This window comes from Nicotiana tabacum, chromosome 4, assembly GCF_000715075.1.
Source record: "Nicotiana tabacum cultivar K326 chromosome 4, ASM71507v2, whole genome shotgun sequence".
Taxonomy (NCBI): Eukaryota; Viridiplantae; Streptophyta; class Magnoliopsida; order Solanales; family Solanaceae; genus Nicotiana; species Nicotiana tabacum.
This window is the reverse complement of record NC_134083.1, coordinates 9,607,409-9,626,886: the sequence shown is the minus strand read 5'-3', so window position 1 is coordinate 9,626,886 and position 19,478 is coordinate 9,607,409. Positions and strand designations below refer to the sequence as shown.

The following is a 19,478-nucleotide window of genomic DNA, read 5'->3' as shown; positions in this document are numbered from 1 at the left end:
ATGTGGTGTGTGCTTCTTCCTCTCTAAAATTCCAATCAAAACTCTCTTAATACAATTTTGATACACATCAACAACTTTATGTAAAAAAGATAGTATTGATAACTTAAATACAAATTTTATACAACGATTCATATATTATACAGCTATTTTTTAACTTTCATACAATATTCAAATAAAAAATATATAACTACAACTGAATACAATTTACATACAAACTTAACTATAATTTTGTAAGTATATTGTATGTCATGTGTTCTTCTTCTTCTTCTTCTTCTTCACCAAAATCAAGTCTAATCTTCATCAAACACCCTCAAAATTGAGATATAAACTCCAAACAATATTCTCAATTGTTTGTAACAACACACAATCCAAACAAATAATGATTTTTGAAAACCCAAATTCGAATTCAAAGTTTCAAAGCTTTTTAATGGCTGTCAATGGTGGAAAGTCAAATACCTTCAAAATTTATTAATTGACAATTTCAATTTGAACACCAATTGTGTAACATGAAAGAAAATTGCTAAGTTAAAACTCTATAGTAAAACGATTGAAATTTTTTGATGAATTCCATTAAAAATATATACAACATGAAAGGACAAAAAATAGAGAATATTAGAGGAAGAAAAATTGGGGAAAGAACAGAGAATAAGAGACAGAGAGACGAAGAGAGACGGAGAGAGAGCGCAGGAGAGAACAAGGATGGGAAATAACTGATTCCTTATTCAATTTCTTATATAAGGGGTTATCCATTTAAAATTAATTTGTATATAATTGATAAATTGTATATGATCATGTAATTAAGTTAAAACTTGATTAGGGAAAGTAAAAATTTTTTATATGTATTATAGGAAGGTAAAAATCTTTTTTTTATTGTCTAAGAAAAGAAGGAAAAAATAGCGGGTGACGTCTTTTTTACATATCTTAACTGTTCATTTCAAAGATAAAACGTCGGTGACCGTGGCACTTACCTCATTAAATGAATAAAAGGTACAGAAAAAAAATATCCAAAAAAGGAAAATATAAACAACTAGAAGATCTTCAATTCAGTTTTCTTCAGACATTGGTCTCTCTCTCTTTCTTTCTTGGGTGTCTGTTGTGGGACTGTACTCATCATTTTTATTGCACTGCTCTTGAACTTAAGTTTCTCTTTTTCAATACCCGTTTGCCATTTCTCCACTTTCTTCATTTTCTTGAATACAAAGAGTGAGTCTCTTTCACTGTGACAGTAATCATTTGGACTATTTCGTGTTTTATCAAGAAGATCCACATCGTAACAATTTCTTTGTCAATTCAAACGGAGATCTTGAAACAGAAGTTTATTTTTCAGAGTAGAGTTTAGTTGGATTTTCAGCTGAGAAGAGCACTTGTTCTGTCTTGCTTCACGTCATCATTTTCTTCAATTTTGTAAGTATTTTTACAATTTTCACTAAGTCTTTGATCTTCCTAGCTAATTCGAATTGAGGCTAGTTGATTAATTGTTGATGTATAAGCATTTTATTTTGTAATCTTGTAAGTATGTTCTTGAAGTTGCCAATCTTTATTTTGTAATCTTGTAAGTATGTTCTTGAAGTTGCCAATCTTTAGTTTTTATTTTGTTTTTTTTTATTTTTTATATTTCGTTTGCGAAAGGAGCTGAAGAAGGAGTTTGCTTTAGTTGCATAAGAAGCATTTACTTGTTGTTTATTTAGTAGTATTGAGATTTGATTCCAAGATTTGAATGCCCAAGTGTTAGCTAGGAATATTTAGTATAGTATTTAGTAGTTTATTTTCTTTTGCCGAGTGAACCACAAAAAAACAAGTAATTAGTACTATACTTCTCTGAATCAATTTTATGTGTCGTGCATTAGTATTCTGAGTTATGTAACAAGTTCTGTTCTTTTAATCTCTGCAAATTAAAGAAACCATTCTTGTATTCACAAAAAGGCTCTGAAATTTGTTTGCTTTTTAGGTATGGTATTGAAGAAGCTATTCAACTCAATAGTTGTACATGAAATTGGCACCTATTTTTAGGGACGGTGTTGATGCAATTAATCTTGTATGAACATTTTTAGCATACATAGTTCAAATAATGGAGGATCTGAATATAGTAAGACTGTCGCCTTTGAGGACTGGTCCCGTGAAGTCCACATTGTCAGGAAGGTCAACTCCTCGAGGATCACCTTCCTTCAGGAGATTGAACTCTGGACGTACCCCGCGAAGAGATGGTAAAAGCAATTCCTTCAGTTCTCAGTGGTTTAGAAGTAACCGCATTGTACTTTGGCTGCTTTTGATTACTCTTTGGGCCTATGGAGGATTTTATGTTCAGTCAAGGTGGGCCCATGGAGACAACAAGGAAGGCATCTTCGGAGGATCTGTAGGAAATGAAATTTCTCTACCAGAGGAAAAAGTTGAACGAATTCTAGTTGCAAGTGAGGATTCTTTAGCAATCAAGGCTCCAAGTAATAAAACAAAGGCCAATTCAAGGGACATGGATGTCGTCTTGGCCAAACAGAGAAACAGTGTGGTGGTATCGGACAAGGTTGCATCTTCTAAGAAGAAGACCAAGAAATCTACACGTGCTTCTCGTAGGAAGACTCGTGGTAAGAAGAAGGTGGTAGCGGAAGTCAAAAATGATAATGCTGAAGTCGAAGAAGAGGAAATACCAAAACGAAATACTACCTACGGCCTGCTTGTTGGTCCATTTGGGTCAATAGAGGACAAGATTTTGGAGTGGAGTCCTGAGAAGCGGTCAGGAACCTGCGATAGGAAAAGTCAGTTTGCACGTCTTGTTTGGTCTAGGAAGTTTGTGCTTATACTCCATGAACTCTCGATGACTGGAGCTCCACTTGCCATGTTGGAATTGGCGACTGAGCTTTTGAGCTGTGGGGCCACAGTTTATGTAGTACCTCTCAGCAGAAGGGGTGGTCTGATGTCAGAACTGTCTAGAAGAAAGATCAAAGTGCTAGAAGACAAATCGGACCTCAGTTTCAAAACGGCCATGAAAGCAGATCTTATTATTGCAGGCTCTGCAGTGTGTGCATCATGGATAGGTAAGCGCTTTCACATATACTATCATCACTGTATCTATCTGCTATAGAGTCCAATGTGGCAAGTTGTGCTTGTATTGTGATCTTCATTCTTCACCGATAGAACAGCTGCAGCATATCATGTTCAATTGATAGATCTGCATATTATTCACTTTACCGTACTCCACTAATGCTACTTTTAATGATCCTTATACATTTTGGTCCACTAAGTACCACACTCTTAGCTATAATCTAAAATTTCGATTCTCATTATTTGAATAAAAGATCCCTTTTTTTCTAGTTTGCGATGCAATCTTCTTGATAGATCTTTATTGATCAATTCACTTCTTTTGCTTCATCAAGAGTCTGTGTTTTTTTTTTTTCTTTTTTTTCTTTAGAGTCTTAATTTCCTTGATTTAGCCGTAATAAACTCTATGAATCTGCTTCTGTTCTTTTCTTTCTTTGCATGCCTTGGCTAACTTCTGACAATTAATATCTCTCTTTCAGAACAATATGCAGCACGTACTGTGCTAGGTTCAAGTCAAATTGCTTGGTGGATCATGGAAAACCGGCGGGAATACTTTGATAGGGCAAAACTAGCTTTCAACCGAGTGAAAAAGCTTGTCTTTCTTTCTGAATCACAGTCTAAACGTTGGCTAGCTTGGTGTGAGGAAGAACATATAAAGCTGAAAACCCAGCCTGCGCTGGTTCCACTTTCCGTTAGTGATGAACTGGCTTTTGTAGCAGGCATCCCGTGCTCACTAAGCACTCCGCTATTCAGTCCTGAGAAGATGCTGGAAAAGAGGCAGCTACTGAGAAATTTTGTTAGGAAAGAGATCGGGTTGACAGACGATGACATGCTCGTCATGTCCTTGAGTAGTATAAACCCTGGAAAGGGTCAGTTTCTGCTTCTTGAATCAACACGTTTGCTGATTGAGGGAGGATCTGCTGTTAAAAGTCAAGCTTATCAGAAAAGGGCATTGCTTCATAACTGGAAACAATTTGGTGAATTGGAAAACGAATCTTCTACCTTGGAAAATAACCTGAAAAGGAAAGTGATGCAGCTACCACAGCTTTTCATTAAGGGAGTTAACTATGAAGCTGGAATTGATGAAGATAGCAGAACTCGGAAGCTTTTCTCGGTGACTGAAGGAAAGCAGGGAGAGAAGCTTAAGGTTCTTATTGGCTCAGTTGGATCCAAGAGCAATAAGGTGCCTTATGTTAAAGCGCTTCTCAACTTTCTATCTCAGCATTCTAACTTGTCAAACACGGTACTATGGACTTCAGCAACCACTCGTGTCGCTGCACTTTATGCTGCTGCAGATGCTTATGTAATGAATTCTCAGGTGAGCCTTTACTACTCTATCTAACTTAATTACGGTTCAGTTTCAGGAAATGTAGAATGGCTATGCTTTTGTTAGATATTAATATTAAACAAGAGTTTAACAGGGAAGTTTATGTAACAGTGAGAAGGTGAAAAAGTAAGAAATATAGTTTCTGCTTTTAGAAAGTAGGGCAAGTGAACTGGATAGATAAAAAAGAAAAAGAGAATATAGGTCAAGTACACATGGATGGCGTAAAAAGGAGGATACAGATGTCAAGATTAAATAACTGATTGTAACCTATGCATCCTCTGGATGCTTCTTGTTAATGAAATACAACTTATTTCATAAAAAAAGATTAAATAACCGATTGAATGATGGTTTTACTTTTTAAAAAAGAAAGGTTAAATATAGTTTGAGAAGTGAAGAACTAAGAAACAGTATATTTTCTTTTTTGATGAATAAAGTTACGTACTAAGAAAAGAGATTCTGATTTTAGCTAGAACTGTGAGTAAATCAGACTGGAAGAGAAAAAAAAATGTAGGTCAAGTAAATAGACATAGATAGAGAGGGCAGGGGTTTCTTATTATATCTATGCTCCGCATATCTAAATTATCTTCATGATTGGTGATACTTAGATTGAAATGAATTGACAGCACAGTAAGGCTCTGCTATCTTGTAAAGAGTTCTCAGTGAATGTAAAGATTACGTAGCAACATGAATCTTTTTGCTATAATGAGTACCAAGTCATGCCATTTGAGCAGTATAAACTGTGGGCCTCCCAATGAAATTGACAAACTGGGTTAGCTGGCTTGATGTATCCCTTTATGAATTCAACTTGGGTGTATATGAGGTATCGTGCTAAAGAGCATGGATATTTTTTTTAAAAATCTTCTGTTCACGACTAGTTCTCTAGAGGGAAGAAGATAGAATGTACTGGTTCAGTTGATACTTCTGTTTCTTGAGCATGGTTGCTTACTTCAATTGACACACTTATATTTTGAGGGATAGTTGCTTAGTTCATTTGCTACACATTTTTATGCAATGATTGCTTACTATTTGCAGGGACTTGGAGAAACATTTGGGAGAGTAACAATTGAAGCAATGGCATTTGGTCTTCCTGTAAGATTCTCAATCCCGTACTGCCAATAGTATATTGTGGTCACCTTTAGATAATGCATGTACTTGCATGCCATCAAAGCAGTCATGTTTGGAACAAAAATTAGTTGTTTCTTTTAAACACACCAGGAAGAAGCTAAGTCGAACTAAAGAGTTATTTTAATCGCGCTGAATCCTCTGCGTTCTGAGCTTAATTAGTTGGTATGGTTGCATATACAAAACCTGCACTGAGATATAAAACTGCAAAAAATTTGTGAATCTCAAGTAAGTAGGAATCTCTGGCAGTTCTTTGCGTCATGCATTCTTAGATTTAATCATCACAGAATCTAAAACTGTTTTGTATTTTACTTGCTAAATCACCTCATTATTAAAGATAGGGCTAAAGCAAGTGGATTTGGCGTATGATTTTGATACAGGTACTGGGAACAGATGCTGGGGGCACGAAGGAGATCGTTGAACATAACGTAACAGGTCTTCTCCATCCTTTGGGACGTCCAGGCGCTCAAGTTCTGACCCAGAATCTTCAGCATTTGCTGAATAACCCATCAGAAAGGCGGCGAATGGGAAGTAATGGAAGAAAGAAGGTAGAAGATATGTACCTAAAGAAGCATATGTACAAGAAATTCGGAGAAGTATTATACGACTGCATGAGAATAAAATAGCACCGGATATAGGGCATTTTTCATTCTTTTTCGATTGTACAATTTTCCAGTACTGCTGTTGGTCTTTCCACTATCTTCTTCCCCGAGAAAACCAGATTAAGAGTCAACGCCTTTTGACAGTACGAAATTTAGTTAGTGTTTACTGATAGAGATCCGACTTCTTTTAGATTTTACTTTGCCAACTTGTCTAATTTGCTTGAAAGTTGAAATATATCCATCGGTTGGCTTTCTGAAGGCCATCAGATTATAAACGTTAGGAAAAAGGTTTAAACTTGTTCTACTACTATCTGAAATCATTCAATTTTAGCCCCGAGTCCATAAAAATATAGTTTGGGTCCATTCATAAATCATAATTCTTGAAAATCGTTCTGAATTTGCTTTTGCCATTAATGGAACTTTTGCGAGAAATGGGCGTACTCCAGGTGTCAAAATACCTAAACGAAAATTGTTCAAATTTTCTGCTTTATTTTTTACTATGATTTAAGATCATCGTTATTCTTTTAAGTTGGATCTCCACTAGGGGTCAAGCACAACCAGATTTTTTTCTTTAAGGCAGGTCAATATTACATTCAATGTAACGGAGGTCAAACAGTGGCCACCAATTAGTCGGAAAATTATACTGTCTAGCTAGGTAATTTTAAAAAAAATGTATATATTGTTGATTTTCTCACTGTATGGAGCTTCATATCTTAGCTCATCCATGGAGGCGCAGAGAGTGAGTTCAGAAAAAGAAGCTATTGTAGTATATTGATGTTAACGAACTATTGTACAACTCTATTTATAATTAAGTCTAATGACTAACTAATTGGACAGCTCACATCTAACTGTCAACTAACCACTAACAACTTAACTAACTAACCACTTAACTGTCCAGTTTAGCTACTAAGCTGTTTTAAGCTAACTAATAATCTTAATACCCCCCCCCTCCCCCTCAAGCTGGATGGTATAAAATGTTGAGTACTCCCAGCTTGCCTAACAAGTACAAATGTTGAACTCTCCCAAGCCCTTTTGTCAGCAAGTCTGCCTGTTGATCTCTAGTCCCCACATAATGTATTTTCAGCTTTCTTTCCTTGATCTTGTCTCTTATAAAGTGGCAATTGATCTCTATGTGCTTAGTCCGTTCATGAAAGATAGGATTTGCTGCAATTGGAAGTGCTGCTTTGCTATCACAAAATATGTTCACAGGCTACTTGATCTGCACTCCCAATTCTGCAAATACCCCTAAGAGCCAAACTACTTCTGAAGTTGCTGCAGCTAGACTTCTGTATTCTGCTTCAGCTGAGCTCCTTGACACAGTTTGTTGTTTCTTTGACTTGCAAGATATCATGGAGTCCCCAAACTTAACTATAAATCATGTGACTGATCTCCTAGTGTTGGGACATGCTGCCCAATCTGCATCACAGAAACAAGTAAGGCTGTCTGCTACTCCATTATTCATCATTATGCCCATTCCTGGTTCCAGTTTTACATACTTCACAATCCTTAATGTTGCATCCCAGTGTGATTTTTTTGGAACTTGCATGAATTGACTCAGTGTTTGTACTGCAAAACTGATGTCTGGTCTTGTGATTGTTAAGTACAACAATCTCTCTATTAGTCTCTGGTAGGCTGTCACATCTTCCAATGGCTCATCCCTTGAAACACCCAAATATTTGTCATGCTCTATTGAGGTGAACTTCTGATTTGTGTCCAAAGGTGTTGAGACTGGTTTGGCTCCTCCCAATCCTAAGTCTGATATCAATTGCAATGCATATTTCCTTTGGTTCAACAGGATTCCCTTATGTGATCTCAGCACTTCTATCCCAAGAAAAAACTTCAATTCTCCAAGATCTTTCACCTTAACCTTCTGATGCAATACTCTCTTGGTGTGTTGAATTAGACTATCATTGCTTATTGTGATCAAAAGATCATCTACATATACTAACACCACCAATATGTCACCCTTTTCTTTCTTAGTAAACATAGAATAGTCATGTAAGCTTTGACAGTAGCCTGCATCAACAAGCCTCTGGCAGTTTTATGTTCCATTGTCTTGAAGCTTGCTTCAGACCATACAAAGATTTCACTAGTTTGCACACCTTTGTCTCCCCCTTTCTCCTGAAGCCTTGAGGAAGCTCCATATAAACCTCCTCAAATAAGTCTCCCTGTAGAAATGCATTATACTCATCCATTTGAAAAATGTTCCAGTTCCTTGAGGCTGCCAATGCAATGACAGACCTGACTGTCACCATTTTAGTGACTGGTGAGAATGTTTCATGATAGTCCAATCCCACTTTTTGGATGTAGCCTTTTGCAACTAGTCTTGCTTTGAACCTCTCAATTTCACCATCAGCTTTGTATTTTACCTTGTATACCCATTTTTGATCTAATTGCATTCTTGCCTTTGGGAAGATTAACTATCTCCCATGTGTTATTGTCTTCTAGAGCTTTGATCTCCAGCTTCATAGCTTCTATCCACCTCTCATCCTTTGAAGCCTCCTAAAATGTTTGTGGTTCTATGATTGTTGAGATTTTTGCTACTAACTTCCTGCCTTGTGCAGACAACTTGTGATAGGAAATGTAGTTTGATAATGGATATGCAATGTCCTTCTGTTTTCCTGTTGTAACATAGTCTTCAAGCCATAGTGGTGCTTTAGTAGTTCTACCAGACCTCCTCAGGTTAGTGTTTGTTGAGCTGGCATCATGAACTTCATCTCTAGCATTATCAGTTGCTGGTACACTATCAAGTATTTCAGCCATTTCTTCAACCTCAGCATTGTCAAGATGTTCATATTCAACATAATCAATATCAGCTTGATTAGGAACTGTATCAACATCTGCAACTGTATCAGTATCTGCGGGTGAATTTGCATCTGCTGCATCTACTGTTGCATCTGCATCTATACTGTGCATATCTTGATGCCCATGAGCTTGTTGATTGTTCTGTTGATGAGCTACCTGAGTGTCAAGAGATCTCCCCCTCTCAGGGGCTACATCAAAGACAGGATAAGAATCAGAAACAAACAAGTGAGCTTCAGTTGGCTTAGCAAAGGGAAATATGTGTTCTTTGAAAACAACATCACGACTCACAAAAAAACCGTTGCTACTGAGATCTACGAGTTTGTAACCCTTTTGAGTAGTGGAATATCCTAAGAAAACTGTTGCTCTTGCCCTTGCACCAAACTTGTCATTTCTGACAATAGTGGTGGCATAGCAAAGACATCCAAACACTCGTAAATAATCAAGAGATGGTGGCCTTCCATGCAATAATTCATGAGGTGATTTGCCTTGTAGAACTTTAGTAGGCAGTCTATTAATCAAGTAGACAGCCCCCTTGACACATTCTCCCCAGTATCTAGTTGAAACTTGAGCTTGAAACTTTAATGCTCGAGCAATGTCTAAAATGTGCCTGTGTTTTCTCTTAGCTAACCTATTCTACTGAGGGGTATACATACAACTGCTTTGGTGAATTATACCATATGAATTGAACAAATCAGTACACACTTTGTTAAAAAATTCAGTTCCATTGTCAGTTCTAACCACCTTAATAACAGTAGAAAACTGAGTCTTTATTAATGGGAGAAACAACCTTAGTACAGTAGCAACATCACTCTTCATTTGTAACAAGTAGACCCATGTAAATCTGGTATGATCATCTACTATAGTAAGGAAAAAATGCTTTCTATCATGAGTAGGTGTCTTATAAGGACCCCCTACATCCATGTGAATCAATTCTAAAGGCTTTTCACTAACAGTATGACTAGTAGGAAACATTAACCTGCTTTTCTTAGCTAGCGGGCAAATAGAACAATCTTTATTGGTAGCTACATCTAAAACTTTATCCTGTAGGAATGACATTTGCTTCATAGTCTTGATTGAAGCATGCCCCGGCCTTCGATGCCCAAGACTACTGTCTATTGTTTTCCTTGTACTACTGCACTCTTCACTAGATTCTTTACACTGTTTTGATTGTTCCTTTGCCTCACAATGTATAGACCTCCTTGCTCTTTACCAACCCCCTTCATGTTGCCAGTGAAGAGGTCCTGAAAAATGCATAAATCAGGAAACAACATGGCAACACAAGAGAGACTTTTTGGTCAGTTTGGATACAGACAACAGATTGTATCTGAAATCTGGAACATATAGCACATCTTTAGCCTTCATACTTTCAAGGAATTCAACAATTCCTATGTGTGTTATATTTGATTTAGCTCCATTAGGTAAGTGAACTTCTTCTTTAGAACTCAATTCACTAACATCTGTTAAGGTGTTATGTGAAGCAATAATATGGTGAGAGGCACCAGAATCTACAATCCACTCAGTAGTGCCTAAATCTGCCATAAAAGATGTGGCAATACCTGCCAAATTAACTTGAGGTGCAACAACATCCTTGTTCCCATTCAGCATGTCAAGAATCTGATTGTACTGCTCTTCTGTGAAGAAATATCCACCTTTTGCAGGTTCATTAGCAACCTCACCTTCCACTGCCTGAGACCTCTTGTCTACCACATTGTTCCCAATTGTATTATTGACAACAAACTTATTCTTTGCCTTAAAGTCAGCAGGGTAGCCAATCAGCTTGTAACAATTCTCCTTCAAATGCCCCTTCATATTGCAATACTCACATTGCATATAAGGCTTCTTTCCTTTATATGGTTGTCCGCGGCCTACATGCATAGCCATAGGATCAATCTTCCCTGTCAAAGGTGGAAAAGGTTGTGACCTTTGACTCTCATCCTCTACAATCATAGCATATGCTTGATTCAAGTTGGATTCTATTGTCTTCATAAGTATTTGTCTGTGAGCCTGCTCATATGACTCATTTAAACCACTGAGAAATTGAAGCATTGCTGCAAATGCTCAATATAGTCCCTCGAATTAGGACAGTCACAACCAGGAGAAGGAACAAGAGCATCATACTCTGCCCAAAGTTTCTTCAGTTTGGTGAAATAGGTCGTTACTGAGTCAGTCCCCTGCAAAATTGTGGCAATCTCCCTATGTAATTGGAAGATGCGAACACAATTCACCTTATCAAAACGTTCCATTAGATCCTTCCAAACCAAATGAGCACTAGATGCGTACACAATTCCACTAGTGAGGTCCGGCAATACAGTGTTCATGATCCAAGACAGGACAATTGCGTTACAGGTTTCCCAATCCTCATGCAATTCAGTCCTAAATTGATCATTTCTACATGTATCAGTCACGAAACCTAATTTTCGCTTAGCTTGTAGTGCAATTCGCATTGACCTTCGCCAAAGCCCAGAATTCTCAGATCCTGTTAATTTCACTGGAATTAGGATCGAACCAGGTGTATCAGAAGGATGAACATACAAAGGATGTGTATGATCAATTTTCTCTCCAACTTCATCAACATTCGCCATTGCCGCAGAACAGAGAAATCCCGTATAGAAGAAGAAATTAAAGACGAGCTAACCACGAAATTGATTAATGAAAGAAAAACTCACAACGAGCATGCGATCGAATCACCGCTCTGATACCATGTTGATTTTCTCACTGTATGGAGCTTCATATCTTAGTTCATCCATGGAGGCGCAGAGAGTGAGTTCAGAAGAAGAAGCTACTGTTGTATATTGATGTTAACGAACTACTGTATAACTCTATTTATAATTAAGTCTAATGACTAACTAATTGGACAGCTCACATCCTGATGTCAACTAATCACTAACAACTTAACTAACTAACCACTTAATTGCCGAGTTTAGCTACTAAGCTGTTTTAAGCTAACTACTAATCTAAATATATATACTATGTTGACACCCTTTGACTCTTTGGTGAGTTTATTTCTTTATATTTTGGTCCCTCTTAATGAAAATTCTGACTCCGCTACTCAGTTCAAAGTTTCTCAATTTCAAGTAGTATAGTGGCAAATTTGACACTTACTCAAGTTGGCAAATGAAATACTATATGCAAAATCTTTCTAATTTTCTAACTGTACAATCAACACAAAGTGGAAGAACCTTAAAAATGTTACATCTCGAGGCAACAGCCAGATTGAACATGGCCGGAGAAGTTTACCGGAGTATCCATTTTTGTCCACTTGTAATTCTGTAAATCCAGAATATAAGTGTTGTGGGGCTCATTAAATCCCATAGAACCAGTCATCAGAATTTTACCCCGCCACGATGTCACAAAGACTACGTTCCGGAGTTCCGCCGGAATCGCCGCCGCAGCTTGCCACGTGAAATCTTGGAGTGCCAGCACATCGCCGTCCGGGCACAAGTACACTTTTCCGTCACCACCCTCAACACAAGTTCTCGGACACGTGGCAGAATCAAAGAAATGTTCATTGATTTGGTCCCACTGCCGCGTGGAAGTATTAAATGACTCGGCAGTTGTCCCGAACCGGCCTTGCATGCTCGTTTCATATCCGCCAATGACGTGGAATTTGCCTTGATAAAAAGTGCACTTACATTCGTCGCGTTCGCTTGCCATGTCAGGCATCGGGACCCACTCATCAATTGCCACGTCATACGCCATGGCCGATTTAAGCGCGTTCTTCTCCTTGTCATGCCCACCTGCAACGTACACCGTCCGTTCAGAATCCGACGCACAGCCAAAAAAGGATCTCCGGCAACCCGGCATTTCAGCTCCCCGGCGCCACGTGGCAGTCACAAAGTTATAAACAAAAACGGCGTTAGAAGGCTCCCAAGTAATAGGGTTCCAGCCGCCGATTACCACTAAGCTCAACCCAACTCCGACGAGCTGGCAAAACATCGGCAGCCCATCGGAGTTGCCAGGAAGCGGTGGTAATTCGGCCCAATAACCCGAATCCGGCTCAAAAAGCGTTAGCCTGTAAACTGGAAAAACTGAGTATTTGGATGACCCGAGTTTTATTTTCGGGTCATCAATTCGGGCTTGGGCCATTAAGATTACTTGGCGGGTGAAGCCAGTAGCTCTTCTTAGCTTCCAAAACTGTGGAAGTTCAATTAGTTGCTTCCAGTTTTTGCAGACGGATGTAACAGACGAGAAATTGTGGTAGGGGACTCGGATAAGACATTCTAGTCCTATGTCGTAAGGAAGACAGGGAATTAGATCCATGGTTTTTAAGTCAGAGAGACACAGAGAAATTAAGATAAGTAAGTGGATTTTATATGACAAGCAGAAGAGAAAGAGAGAGACACGAGGAATAAAGAATTAGTGGAGGGAGATGTTTTTTTTCACATTATTTTGATTGCTCGAGTTAAATTGCGTGTTACTTTGGTTCCGAACTCGGAAAAGGAGAAAGCAAGCTTCTAGAAGGAAAGTGATGTTTGGGACCATGACTCATACAACTTTTCTTTAGTGTTTAGACTTTTTCTGGACAGTTTGGATCAGCCTTTTTATGGGCGTGAAAAAATTACGTAAGAAGGACGAGAAGCCTGGTTAGTGGTTACGGTCATGCTGCAATACGATACATACACTATACTATTATATAGGATATTTTTGAGTTCTTCTAGAAGGAAAAAGACCAGAATATTTTGTTCTTTTTGTTTTGTGCCTTCGACGGATTTGTTGAGTTTGGCAATTTTCAAATTAAATAAATTGTAAATGAAAAATCTACCTAGTGTACTACAAAAAGTTTTATGGTTTTTGGATTGCTAAATTAAGAGGTACCAATTAATTACGGACTGCTACATCCTGTGATTGGAGTATTATCAATCTTGGTTTTTGCAAGTTCAATAATATAACTTTGGTCATAAAAATAAAACCAAAACACGAAAACAAAAATTCAACATAAGATGAATTCATTCGATGGTAATTTCTTCTGCTTTCTTAATGATATTGTGTTTATTCTTTTCTTGTTGTCTAGCAAAGGCGAATAATTGAAGCAAAGAGTTGGATACGGAACGTCGTCAAATAGCTAATTAATAAACACTTATAAACAGAATCAGACGATTAGTTTTTAATAGCAAAAGTAATTGTGAATTTTATAATTTGCACGTCAATGAGGAAAGCATGATTTTCTTGGCGTTATTGACACTCGAAATAAATTGGAATAGAGAAGAAGAGAAGAACTGGGAATAAAGAAAGAAGAAAAAACACATATACACACATCAGGAATATAGGCTACTGGAGGTTCTGGCCAATGGCAATTTGGCAATGGAAAAGCTCTAAGCCTCTAATACATAGTGATTATTCCACTATTCTGGACAAAAAATTTATTTAAAATTAGAATATGATCTGAATTAATCTTTTAAAGACCAAATATACATAGCCTAGCTAAGAGAGAGCCAAAAAACATATAAAACACGACCTAGAAGCTAATCTACAAAGCTAACATACATTAACAAATGTTTGGAATTTATCCAAACTATCAACTCGTGATCTACGAGCTAATTGTTTCTTTTAATTTTCTTTTCGAGGACTATCGGCAACTGAAAGTGACTATAGGACTCACTGGATATATACAAGGCGTAAGACATGGCATTAGCTTCTAGAAGGGAGAAAAACTTCATTATGTGATTGTGGGGTTTATTACCTACGTAATGTACATAGACAAGCCCCCTAAAGAGTGTGTATCTTAGGCCAATCTCTATATAAAGTCAACTCTTTACGTTATATTGTTGTAGAATAATTGAATTAAAAAGAGCTGAGTATCTTGATTTACTCAAAGCACTGATATCATCGATCTTCTAAATTAACCTTCCATTTTCAAATAGTACTAGTATCGTTTGCTAGTAAACATGCACCATGACTTTAAATGCCAATAAGATATCACTTAACATAAGTTGGAACCATATATTATGATGTATGCACTTATTAAAAATACACTCTAATTTGCAAGTCGGACCGGCAATGACTTTATATTGCCAATCAAATGACAATATGTGGGACATGCGTCTCAAATACTTTGTCAAAAGGAGATAACAGACAATGCCAAACTAAATATATATAACAAACGTTGGCAGCTGACATATATATATGGTAATCTTGAATTATGGAGTATGTGAACTGAATTAAATGGGATGTGGAATCTAGATTACTTTTTAGCTAGATATTTCGAATTACAACTAGTCACGAGCAAAAGAAGAATGCAAGCTTCTAGAAGGATACTGATGTTTGGACTAGACTATTCTTTTTAGGGAGGGACCCTTGACTTATTTTTTTCTTTCGTCTTTGGAATATCATGGACAATTTGGCTCAACCTTTTTATGGGCGTGGAAGAATTTAAAGGATTAGATGCAAAAAGTGCTTCTAGTGGTTATGGTGAATCGACGAATATATATATGGTGTTTTGCTTTATATAGAAAACAACACTCTTTTAGAGTTCTTCTAGAAGTAAATGGACCAGTAAGTGTATGATAAACCCATTTTATGGGGTTTTGGGCAAAGGGTCACGAGCCCCTGATAAATTCCCAAAAAATATAGAGTATGTATTTATGTGTATATATCATAAATAATAGGTGGAGTACATATTTTAATTAACACTCTAAGATCTAGCTTAGGTAGTTGTATAAGACGATTTGGGAGTGACACAACTTGACTTGTAGTTTGTTGCTTGGGTTCGATTCGTACTTCAGCATTTGCTCCTTTTGACAAAGTCTTTCCGAACTTTTTCAGCAGAACGGATTCGATTTCGTCATCTTCCAAGTCGTTCCCCTTGATGGCGCACGTGTAGGAGGTCACATATTCATTTGGATCAGTTGTTCCATTGTACTTCGGAATTTCGGGCATACAGAACTTCTTTGTGATCGGCTTCAGAGCAGCGCTCGGAGGGAAAGGCTTTTGGACAAATTTTTTGGAATCTAGGACCTTCAGTATCGGTGGTGCTCTTGGTATTTGATCGACCCTCGAGTTATAGGTCTCCATTTTTGGTCGTTGGCTTCGATTTTCTTTTCTCCCGATTCCACCCGTTTTGTCAGTTCCTCAAGCATCTTTATTATCTCGGGGTTGGTTCCGGATTCTGCTTCACCCTGCCTTTCAGTGGCTGGTCCATTTCTGTGAGCACTTTCCCCGGATGGTTCGGGCTCGACTCTGCTGGGGGCGCGGCTTTGGTTCTGCAATTAGGCTATCGCTACCTGTTGAGCCTGTAACATTTCGAAGATCACCTGCAAGTTGATCACATCACCTTTGTCGTCGTGTGTACTTCAGGCTATCGACTAGGCTCCTTCGCGAATGCTGTTTTCGGGGTAGTAGGAAGGTTTGCTTTGATAGCCACGTGTGAGTTAGCATCAATTGGATCCACGACTGGGATTCCGTTGGGGTCAACATGGGGCACCTCGTTGCTGGGCACCACATTGTTGTTCTCGCCGTGGTGGCCGGACTCAGCATCAACGTTCAAATGGGCAGATTGGGAGTTTGACATTTTTAATTTGACCTGAAATTAAAAGCTCAAAGAATAAGTGTAAAATAGAGTGTGTTATGAAAATTTGTATCTAATGGTCACTATTATCCTTAGCCCCACGATGGGCGCCAAATTGTTTACCCTAAAAAAACGGATAACAATTGAATTTATATGTAATTTTTAAGGATATGTGGATTAATTCAATACAAATAATAAAAAGCGTTAGATTAAACAGATAAAGGATGTAATAAATTGTCAAACCAATTAAGGGGAGTGAATCCGGACTCAGTAACAGCTTAATGTATTGCCTGCCTGCGATCTCATGCTCACAACAATGTAGAAATGATGAACAAAAATAAGAACTTTGAATAACATAGAAAATAAGAATATATTGTCTTGATATACGTGTTACAGTGTGTTTAATGAATAGTCAGACTCCTCTTTATATAGTAGGAGAGTTTTACCCTAAGTACAATTTCATAAAAGGTAAAAATCTTTTGTATTGCTAATCACAGATTTTCTGTCGATACGTGCCGAGATTTACGCCGTGACATCCAGCTTGGCGCGGATATCACGGCCCTTTGCTAGCCGTGCTCGATTATCTGGTAATGCTCTCCGAAGTTTTGGGATTCGAATCGGACCTGGGGATGTGGCCCCGATTCTTCCAAGGGCAGGTGTTTTGCCCGGACTCCGACTCGAGGGGCTCCTTGCCCCGATTCCGGTTTCTTATGCTCATGTCTATGCTCCGTCTACTCCATCGAGAATCGAGGTATCCAATGGGCTCGGTTTCACCCGTATACAAATAATTATAATTTTTTTTTAAGTTATTGGGTTTTAAATTAAAAATTTATACGTATATAATGAATTTAAATTAAGTTTATATTTAGACCAAAGCTAATGAGTTCGGCTACCTTCTTTATACGTTGTTGAGTTGATGCTGCTATATATATGGTATTAAATATAGACCACTTTTGAGTTGTTCTAGTCTAGAAGGAAAATTAAAGGAGGAGAACAAGTCTACGAGAAACCTATCACACAATGTTTGTGGGTGTGTTTGATGTGCTGTTATTTTGTTTTGTTGTGCTTTAGACTGATTAGTTGAGTTTTCATGCCTAAAATAAATATTGAACGAAAAATCGATTTAGTATACTGTAAATGTTGAACTACACTGGTTAATAATAAAGCGTTTTAAAATAAGATGAAAACGTATTACAGGAGCTATATATGCAAGAATTGACAAACTGAAGGTAAAGAAAAGCAAGTAAATGATCTTATTGCTGAGAACAAGTAGTGCGCAAAAAATAATGCTGAGTAGAGAGGAGAAAGGAAGCAAATGTCCCTCCTTTTGACAAGTAATTCTCAATTTTCCCTCTTCTTTTTTAAATAGATTTTGTGTTTGTTCTTTCCTTGTTGTCTGGCAAAGTCGAATAACTGAATCAGAGTTGGATACGGAACGTTAACGCTGTCAATGTCTAACCACGAATCAGAGGTTAAGTTTTTTATGGCAAAAAAAAACTGTGAATTGTATAAATTGCATCAAATGGATATATGGACCTGTCAATGAGAAAAACGACCTTTTTTGACGTTATTGAAAGTCGAAAGAGATTGCAAATTATTTAGGAATATTTCATTTTTGTAACATCGTGACGTCTGTGGAAATACTCTCATCTACAGTGATATTGGTTCACTATCTAGACAAAAAAATATGTCGTTTCTAAACTAGATTAATCTGAAGTAATTAATCTTTTTAAAACCTAATATGGCCTAATACATCCAAAAACGCAACCTAAAATATGGGCTAATTTGAGTTAGTTTTCCTGCCGACGTACATTAATAAATGTTTTGGATTCATCCAAACTTCCGATAGAAGCATGGGGAACGATGTTTACTGAATAGAAATTAAAGAGGATATGATTAAGTTGTGGTCTACGAGCTAGGTGTTTTGTTTCCTTTTTATTTTTAAGGATATCGTCTGAATTAAATTAAGCCACTGAAAGGGAAATAAAATTATTATGATTGTGGATAATATTGCTTAGGTAACGTAGATACACAAAATAGAATCAAAATATAGAACAAGTCATAAATATAGACGTCAATTCTGTTTTCCAGAAGTATGCAAATTTATTTTCTTTTCGTATTTATTAATGCTAGTTTTATCGGTGTGCAAGTCTTCCCGCATTAAATAGTTTGTTGGCCCTGTATTTGCTCATCGTTGTGGATGTGTATATCATGTCATTGGACCCCTAATGAGTGTTTATATTTGTCTTTATCCCAATATAAAGTCAAGTCTTTACGTTATATTGTAGTAGAATAATTGAATTAATTAGTAGCGCTGAATATCTTGATTTACTCAAAGCAGTGATGTTGTGGATCCTCTTTGCTCTAAACCTTCCATTTTCAAGTAAAGTACTAAGTATCATTTGCTTGTATAATACATGTCAATAAGATATTACTTGAAGTTGAAGATGTAAGAATCAGTTTTATATATGGGTTAACTAATAGAACGACGAATTCTATAACATGGTTAGATCTTAAATTATGATGTATACACTGATTAATTACATTCTATATATTAAGTCTGACGCTTACCGTAATTGCCAATCAAATGTAGGCCATGCGTCTGAAAGACTTTGTCAAAAGGAGAAACAAACAACGCCAAAATAAGTAGCAAGCCGTTGGCAGCTGACATATGGTAATGAAACAGAAAACACTACTGGACAAAAGGAGAAACAATTTTCTAACAGAGCTCACTCTCATCCGGTGACGAAGTATACGGGTGAAATCGGGCCCATGGGACACCATAATTTTTAATAAAGTAAATCAAGTAAGGCAAATCGAGTAAGAAACGTGATGATAAGAAATCGGAATAGAGGCGAGACTCTCATCGAGCCAGGGTCTGGGGTACAACGCCCTCCCTTGAGAATATCGGGGCCATGACCTTGGGATCGGTTCAAATCCCAAAAGACTTCAGAAAGCGTTGTCAGGCAATCGAGCACGATTAACAGAAGGTCGTGGCATTCGTGACCAGCCGGGTATCACGGCGCGGATCTCGATACATACCAGTAGAAATCGAGTGATTAGTTAAACGGAAGATTTTTATCTT

The 19,478-nt window shown here is 37.4% G+C and overlaps 3 protein-coding genes across 3 annotated transcripts; 1 reads left to right on the top strand and 2 right to left on the bottom strand.

Moving 5' to 3' along the window:
* Positions 1 to 1,008: 1,008 nt before the first annotated feature.
* Positions 1,009 to 6,371, top strand: LOC107771067 (uncharacterized). The gene is made up of 5 exons (XM_016590390.2): positions 1,009 to 1,404; positions 1,949 to 3,029; positions 3,513 to 4,351; positions 5,393 to 5,449; positions 5,863 to 6,371. Exons 2-5 carry the CDS (start codon positions 2,069 to 2,071, stop codon positions 6,106 to 6,108), a joined length of 2,103 nt encoding a protein of 700 aa, XP_016445876.1. The 5' UTR covers positions 1,009 to 1,404; positions 1,949 to 2,068; the 3' UTR covers positions 6,109 to 6,371.
* Positions 6,372 to 10,910: 4,539 nt separating this feature from the next.
* Positions 10,911 to 11,471, bottom strand: LOC142179791 (uncharacterized). The gene has a single exon (XM_075250667.1). It carries the CDS (start codon positions 11,469 to 11,471, stop codon positions 10,911 to 10,913), a length of 561 nt encoding a protein of 186 aa, XP_075106768.1.
* Positions 11,472 to 11,996: 525 nt separating this feature from the next.
* On the bottom strand, positions 11,997 to 13,466 carry LOC107771068 (F-box/kelch-repeat protein At1g80440-like). Its single transcript, XM_016590391.2, has one exon. The coding sequence runs from the start codon at positions 13,147 to 13,149 to the stop codon at positions 12,079 to 12,081; it is 1,071 nt and encodes a 356-aa protein (XP_016445877.1). The 5' UTR covers positions 13,150 to 13,466; the 3' UTR covers positions 11,997 to 12,078.
* Positions 13,467 to 19,478: the final 6,012 nt, after the last annotated feature.

Bases quoted from the DNA above. Each gene is read 5' to 3' on its own strand.
- LOC107771067 (XM_016590390.2), top strand. From the start codon at position 2,069: ATGGAGGATCTGAATATAGTAAGACTGTCGCCTTTGAGGACTGGTCCC. The intron at 4,352-5,392 runs GTGAGCCTTTAC...TACTATTTGCAG, and splicing joins CTTATGTAATGAATTCTCAG to GGACTTGGAGAAACATTTGG. The intron at 5,450-5,862 runs GTAAGATTCTCA...ATTTTGATACAG, and splicing joins CAATGGCATTTGGTCTTCCT to GTACTGGGAACAGATGCTGG.
- LOC142179791 (XM_075250667.1), bottom strand. From the start codon at position 11,471: ATGGCGAATGTTGATGAAGTTGGAGAGAAAATTGATCATACACATCCT.
- LOC107771068 (XM_016590391.2), bottom strand. From the start codon at position 13,149: ATGGATCTAATTCCCTGTCTTCCTTACGACATAGGACTAGAATGTCTT.